General features: G+C 45.2%; 2 protein-coding genes across 2 annotated transcripts; both read left to right on the top strand.

The window, feature by feature from the left end:
• The first annotated feature begins 749 nt into the window (after positions 1-749).
• On the top strand, positions 750-1,416 carry LOC133493467 (small integral membrane protein 30-like). The gene has a single exon (XM_061806836.1). It carries the CDS (start codon positions 827-829, stop codon positions 1,016-1,018), a length of 192 nt encoding a protein of 63 aa, XP_061662820.1. The 5' UTR covers positions 750-826; the 3' UTR covers positions 1,019-1,416.
• Positions 1,417-4,742: 3,326 nt separating this feature from the next.
• gpr85 (G protein-coupled receptor 85) lies at positions 4,743-5,904 on the top strand. The gene has a single exon (XM_061807106.1). It carries the CDS (start codon positions 4,743-4,745, stop codon positions 5,874-5,876), a length of 1,134 nt encoding a protein of 377 aa, XP_061663090.1. The 3' UTR covers positions 5,877-5,904.
• Positions 5,905-7,145: the final 1,241 nt, after the last annotated feature.

The raw sequence follows: 7,145 nt of genomic DNA on the forward strand, positions 1-7,145 counted from the left end.
TGGGACTTTAACATTTAAAAGCTAAGCTCTATTTGCTATCTGGAAACAAGTTTGTAGATATCAACGTTGATCTGACTTGTTATAATTACATTTTGATGAGTTGAAATTTTCATCCACGATATCTGCACCAGAATTGTCATTAGTCAAAATGACAGATAGAGATATCTATAATTCTTTTTTTTTTTTGGCGACTCAAATCAGAATCACAGATAATTCACATTTTTTTCAGAAAATTAAAAAAAAAAAGAGAAGTTATTTAATTTGAACATGGAAATTGGTTGCACGTGATTCAAATGCATTGTAGAAACATTATTTCATTACACTATTATTTTTTTTTAGGAAAATGAGAAATTTTTATTTTATTATTATTTTATCACTACATTTTAGTCCCGTGAAACCGAAAATGAAGTGCTTTTGTAATTTCAAGTTTGAGATATCTGCATCATTTTGAGAAGTTATAATTCCAATTATAGATACCTGCAACGTCATTTTATCTGGATTTATATTTATTATTAATTAATTAATTCTAATTTATATTTGAAAAGGAACACGTCATTAATTTGAAATTAGACGAATTAAAGTCAAACTAAGGTCACAGATTTATACAATTCAGTTGCACATATACTTCTTCGCAGTGATTTGCAGTTATTATGCTACTTGCAATCCAGGATTATTTCAATATATATTATTAATTTTAGGTAGCGTGATACAGAAATATCTACATTGCTATTGGCTGCTCTTACCGGAAGTCCCACCCTTCTTTGACGTATGCACGTATAGCAGCTTTCCCGGAAGCACCGGTCGCACTTGCTCGAGAGCTCGAAACATGACAGCCAAAAAGCAACTTCCACGCTATGCGACGGCGCTTACCAGCCTGACCTTCCTCCACGCGATCCCCCCGGTGGCCGCGTACGATGCGGGCGACGCTGTGGCTCTGCTCCTGGGGACTGTCGTCGCCATGGTGGGCTTCTGCGCCTGCCTGGGCTGGTACGCACGGAAGCGGAACAGACTTCTATGAGGAAAGAGCAACAGTTCCCACCCTTGTCCTTTCTCTTTACCAGTCAACACCTGGCTTGGAATAGTTTATACACGTATTCGACCATAATCTCCGTCCTTTTTGGATGTTTTTTGGGGACAAAGTTTGACTGAAACTTGACAGTCATGAACAGGAGTGAGCGCGTGACCGGAAGGAGGTCTTGGGAGAAGAAGAACCGAAAGTCCGGAAGTAGGACTGAATAACAAGTTACACTGCTGTTTAAAAAAAAAAAAAGGACCAATCACTGTCGTTGCTTCTATATAAATGTATTCTGCTCAAGTTGTTTATTTTTTTATTTTCTCATCTTCGTTGCTAAATGTTTGCCAATTGTGAGAAAAATCACTACTCCTATCAAAATAAAAACATGGCGTTCTGACTAATCTGTGACGCGATTGTTTTCCCATCCACGTGACTTGGCGATTCTGTCAAATGAAGCTATAATTTTTTTCATGTAGTAATAGCGTAGCATAAAATGCTTCCAAAATATGACATCAACAACACATCTATAACTGTTTTACCTGTGTATTTATATTGCCTGTGTAGAAATTCTTAAAATATGGTAGACAACTTCCCATAGAGTATAACCGACGGACATTTATATTAATTTATTTTTAATTTCTGCTTGTATTTATTGGAGCCAATCCCGATTGAATTTGGGTGAGAGGTCGGGTACCACATGGTTGGGTGACAGCCAATTACAGGCAAGCATCCACACTCACATTCACCGGTATGACAATTTATAGTTTTCAATTCACACAACATGAATCAATTGTTTTTTTCTGTAATGCAGGAGGAAGCCTTGAAAAGATCCAATTACTACGTCGGTACTGGGACTGGAACCGCTGGCCTCAAAACTGCGAGGCAGACGATGCTCCCCTGAAGAACTCGCGTGTCATAAAATCAAAATGAAGGAAGTCCATTGAAAATGCCGTCGCCCGCCAACAGTAACACGGTTCACAATCGACATAGAAAGGGGGGGGGGGGGGAGCACATTGTCATACACGCTTGCAACATGACTGCTGCATGCTTGGGCAAACCAATTGTATGAATTTGTCATGCCGCCAAGGACGAGTGAACAACTGCGAGGAAAGCGCTTTGTCAATTATGCATTTACCGTACGTCGGATGCCTTCTACCTCACGTCAACTTGTCAGCCTCGCTTCACCCACATAAGCGCTATAGCTACCAACTCTGCTTATTATTCCCCTTAATGCCAGTAATGTCAATATAATATTGCAATTTTTCACCTTTTTTGTGGTAAGTACTGTGTATATCTGTACAGTGTCGGGGAGTAAGGATAGGCTCCGGCACTCCCCGTGACCCTTGTGGGGATAAGCGGCAAAGAAAATGCATTGATGGATACTGTAAAAGAAGGTGTCAAGCTCGAGGCCCGGGGGCCAGATACGGCCCACCACATGGTTTTACGTGGCCCCCGAAGGCAAATCATGTCTCAAATTCCATGATTCTGACGAAAATGTGTAATATATATTATAATATTATCATGTATAATAAATGATAACATTGAGATATTTTAAGCATTTTTTTTATGACCAAATATGAACTGAAACCTTGAAATGGCAACCAGTACAAGGTGTACCCCGCGTCCTACCCGTTGACAGCTGGTATAGGCTCTGGCAGTCCCCGCGACCCTTGTGAGGATAAGCGGCTAAGAAAATGGATGGATGGATTAATGGATACTGTAAAACAAGGTGCCAAACTCGAGGTCCAGGGGCTAGATCCGGCCTGTCACATGATTTTATGTGGCCCGCGAAGGCAAATCATCTGTGTCAAATTCCATGATTCTGATGAAAATTTATCCCAAAATTTCAAATGATCATATATCACAAATGATAATGAGAAATTTTAAACACTTTTTGCATTACCAAATAGGAACTGAAACTGTATCGCACCTCCTACCCGTTGACACTGGGATAGGCTCCGGCACTCCCCGCGACCCTTGTGAGGATAAGCAGCTAAGAAAAGGGATGGATGGATTTTACAGACCTCGCACAATTCGAGTTTAAATGAGCTTGTTTACATCATTCTATAAATCGACAAAACATCCTGAGGTACACTTGCAAGTCATGCGAGGCTCGTCCACTTTGTGCCAAACAAGTCGTGGCGGTAGACGCGACCCTTGTGAGGATAAGTGGCTAAGGTGACGGACGGAGGGATGATTATTAACGGTAGAGTTGTGTACCTTAATTTCAAAAACTAACTGGACTAGACGGGAAAATGGAGCTTTTTAAACGGAATATGATGTTTTGACGCCCTAATAAGTGCCCAGTATGCATGTCATTGTCATGTAAATATTATATGAATAAATATATATGAATACGCATATTTAAGTAATGGTTTGTACAGGGCAGCAGAACCACAGTTGAGTGGATGAGAGCTGCTGCTGCTGCTGCTGCAACAAGAGAAAGAACGCGCCTTGGATCACAAATAGGGATGCAGGGCGCATGCGCACTGCTCCCCGTTTACTGTATGATATTCGCCGTGGTGGAAAAAATGGGAGCAGGCAACAATCGGGAATTTGAAATAAATATATATTTTTTTTAAACCCCAGCGACAAAGCACGACGAAACAACCTCCAGGGTGTGTGTGTGTGTGTGTGTGAGTGTGTGTGAAAACGGACCCTTTACCAACAGGTACGGTTTTTGGATCGATCGCCAGTGATCGCCCTCTTTTTATTTTTTTTTTTCCTTCATTTTTTTTTTCTTGGAAGATTTTTGACATGATTTTGCTCTCGTCGACGCTGTTGTGTTTGATCTGAGCAGTGACCAAACACTGGGATTTGCTTCTTCGTCCGACACTGCCGCTTTGCTGCGTTTGGCAATCGAAGGAGTTGTGTTTTTTTTTTGGGGGGGGGGATTTTTTAAATATAAATAAACCGTAAGTACACCGCTCGACACACGCAACATTGTTGAAAACATAGAAATGCCCGATTATGAAAAGGCGGACGTGCTCGGTGTGCTTTCGTCGGCAGCAAATATGCTTTTATAGGGCATTTTTGTGCTAATTGTGTCAAATATGAGCAGGTTGATTCGGGTAAGTAAGCGGACTCAGTGCGTGACAGCACGAACGCGATGATTGCTTCATGCGTTTTCATTTTTTTTTTTAATTTAATATTTTTTGCATCCTATAGCGTGCATGCTGTAGCTAGGGTGTGATCGCGAGCATTTTAGTTTATTTGGAGGGGAATGGGGGAAGGGGGTTGTTGGTGGTGGTGGGGGGGGGGTGCTTTGAAAATACGTGAAAAATAATATTAATGATGATAATGTTGCTTTTGAGACATTCCCTCCGTTGGGCATTCAGCTGAAGTGCCAAAAAGGATGAATTTAATAGACACACACAAAAAAAAAGTGTGGCAAAGGGGCTGTTTAGACGAAATGAATGCAGTTAAATCGAACGGGACGGTGCTGTTGGAGACATTGCGGCGGCTGAGTGGCTGATCGGCGGATGATCCATTTTTTCTTCTTCTTCTTCTTCTCTCTTCCCCTCGTTTTGATTTCCTTAGGTGTGATGAGACAAAGGAACAAAGGATGCCTTAGAGGAGAGGTCGCCTACATGCCCGGAAAGCTCCTCAAAGCCCGCCGCCGCAGCCCAATGGATCTCGCGCCTCCCCCCGCCGCCGCCGCCGCCGTCGTCGCCTCCCCCTCCTCCAGATCATGATACTGGGCTGAAGCCGTCCCCCGCGTATCTTTATGATCCCTCCTCCATCTATGGCGAACTATAGCCATGCAGGGGACCACACCATCTTGCAGAATGTCTCTCCTCTCGCCACCTTCCTCAAACTGACCTCCCTGGGCTTCATCATCGGCGTCGGCGTGGTCGGGAACCTCCTGATCTCCATCCTGCTGGTCAAAGACAAGAGCCTGCACCGAGCGCCTTACTACTTCCTGCTGGACCTGTGCGCCTCCGACATCCTGCGCTCGGCCATCTGCTTCCCCTTCGTGTTCACCTCGGTCAAGAATGGCTCGGCGTGGAGCTACGGCACGCTGACGTGCAAGGTGATCGCCTTCCTGGGCGTCCTCTCCTGTTTCCACACGGCGTTCATGCTCTTCTGCGTGAGCGTCACGCGCTACCTGGCCATCGCTCACCACCGCTTCTACACCAAGAGGCTGACCTTCTGGACGTGCCTGGCCGTCATCTGCATGGTGTGGACGCTGTCGGTGGCCATGGCCTTCCCGCCCGTGCTCGACGTGGGCACGTACTCGTTCATCCAGGAGGAGGACCAGTGCACCTTCCAGCACCGCTCCTTCCGGGCCAACGACTCGCTGGGCTTCATGCTCCTCCTGGCGCTCATCCTCCTGGCCACGCAGCTGGTTTACCTCAAGCTCATCTTCTTCGTCCACGACCGGCGAAAAATGAAGCCGGTCCAGTTCGTGCCGGCCGTCAGCCAGAACTGGACCTTCCACGGGCCCGGGGCCAGCGGCCAGGCGGCCGCCAACTGGCTGGCCGGGTTCGGTCGAGGCCCGACTCCGCCCACCCTGCTGGGAATCCGGCAGAACAGCAACGCGGCGGGCCGCAGGCGTCTCCTGGTCTTGGACGAGTTCAAAACGGAGAAGAGGATTAGTAGGATGTTCTACATCATGACCTTTTTCTTCCTGGCGCTCTGGGGGCCTTATCTGGTGGCCTGCTACTGGCGGGTGTTCGCCAGGGGCCCCGTGGTGCCCGCGGGCTACCTGACGGCCGCCGTGTGGATGAGCTTTGCCCAGGCCGGGGTCAACCCGTTCATCTGCATCTTCTCCAACAGGGAGTTGCGGCGCTGCTTCAGCACCACGCTCCTCTACTGCCGAAAATCCAGGTTACCGAGGGAACCCTACTGCGTTATATGAAGGTTTTTAACCGCTCTCCCTCACCTTCGTTCCGGCACCCCCCCCCACCTCGATTGATCGCATCAATTTGGGTTTTTTCCTCTTGTACAGCTCTCTTTCCTTCTCTCCCACTCTCTCTCTCTCTGCTGGCTTTCCTTCCCCTCATCCCTCCTTTCCAGCAGCCAATCACCGTAGGTGATTGCACCCGGAAAGAAAGGAGGCCGAAGGAGTACAACAGGGCGTTGTAGCTGGCCCCTTGTTGTTTCATATCGCGCAGAAGGCCAGTGCCCGTGCAGAGAAGCAAAAATTCAAAACAAAACAAAAAAAGAAAAAAAAAAGACAACGCTTTGGATTTTTTTTTTCTTCAAGATGCATTATTCTGTGAAGTGTGAAATACAAGAAAACGAGAGAAAAAAATGAATTCAACAAAGAAATGATACCTCTCAAGGAATCACTGGAAATGTTTTACATTTTTTCAGAGTTGCACTACAAAAAAAAAGAAGATGTAAAGATTTTCGGGTCGCAAAGACAACACTTTTTTTCACCCCCTCTTCCTGCTTTTTTTTTCCTCTCTCTCCAAACGAAACGATGAATGCTTTAATTTGCAACAGACTACACACACAAAAACCGCTGTAAGTAAGGCAAACGTGTTGGAATTAAACCATCACCTGAGGATAAGATGGTTTTAATGTAAGTGGTAACTTTTTTTTTTTAACAAGGGGTGGGATTGGTGGGGCTTAAAAATGGGGGGAAGGGCATTTTTTGACGTGTAATTTATTATTATTTTTTATTTCAACTAGGACTGATTCCTTGTAGTTTTCTCCATACGTCACTTAATAGTGTCTGCCATTGTTAGTTTCATATCACCTTTTACAGTGGGGGGAAGGGGGGGGGGGATGCTGATGTTTCTTTGAAAAAGAAGTTTTGGGAAAAAACGTGTGCTTTAAAAAAAAAGACATTTGAAGATTAATGTGTCATCATATCCATGTATCATATTGTTACCGATGCCACTCCGGGTGTTCTTGCCTTAATGGTTACAATGCTATTGTCATCTCGGCTCATTCAACGCACTCCTTACTCATTCCTTGGATGCAAGGGGAGGGTTGTGGGGGGGGGGTGATTTCATTTTTAATCACATGAAGTGCATGTCGATTTTTTAAAAAAGCTGGTCCACTTTTTTTTTTAAACTCCGCCCACCGCGTGCCCAGAGCACAGGCGACGAGTGCGTATTTGTGTTGTGTGTGCGCGAGTGCATTAAACAGTCACTTCGAGACCAGAGCCTTAGTATGA

Source organism: Syngnathoides biaculeatus, chromosome 20 (assembly GCF_019802595.1).
Source record: "Syngnathoides biaculeatus isolate LvHL_M chromosome 20, ASM1980259v1, whole genome shotgun sequence".
Taxonomy (NCBI): Eukaryota; Metazoa; Chordata; class Actinopteri; order Syngnathiformes; family Syngnathidae; genus Syngnathoides; species Syngnathoides biaculeatus.

Bases quoted from the DNA above. Each gene is read 5' to 3' on its own strand.
- gpr85 (XM_061807106.1), top strand. From the start codon at position 4,743: ATGATCCCTCCTCCATCTATGGCGAACTATAGCCATGCAGGGGACCAC.
- LOC133493467 (XM_061806836.1), top strand. From the start codon at position 827: ATGACAGCCAAAAAGCAACTTCCACGCTATGCGACGGCGCTTACCAGC.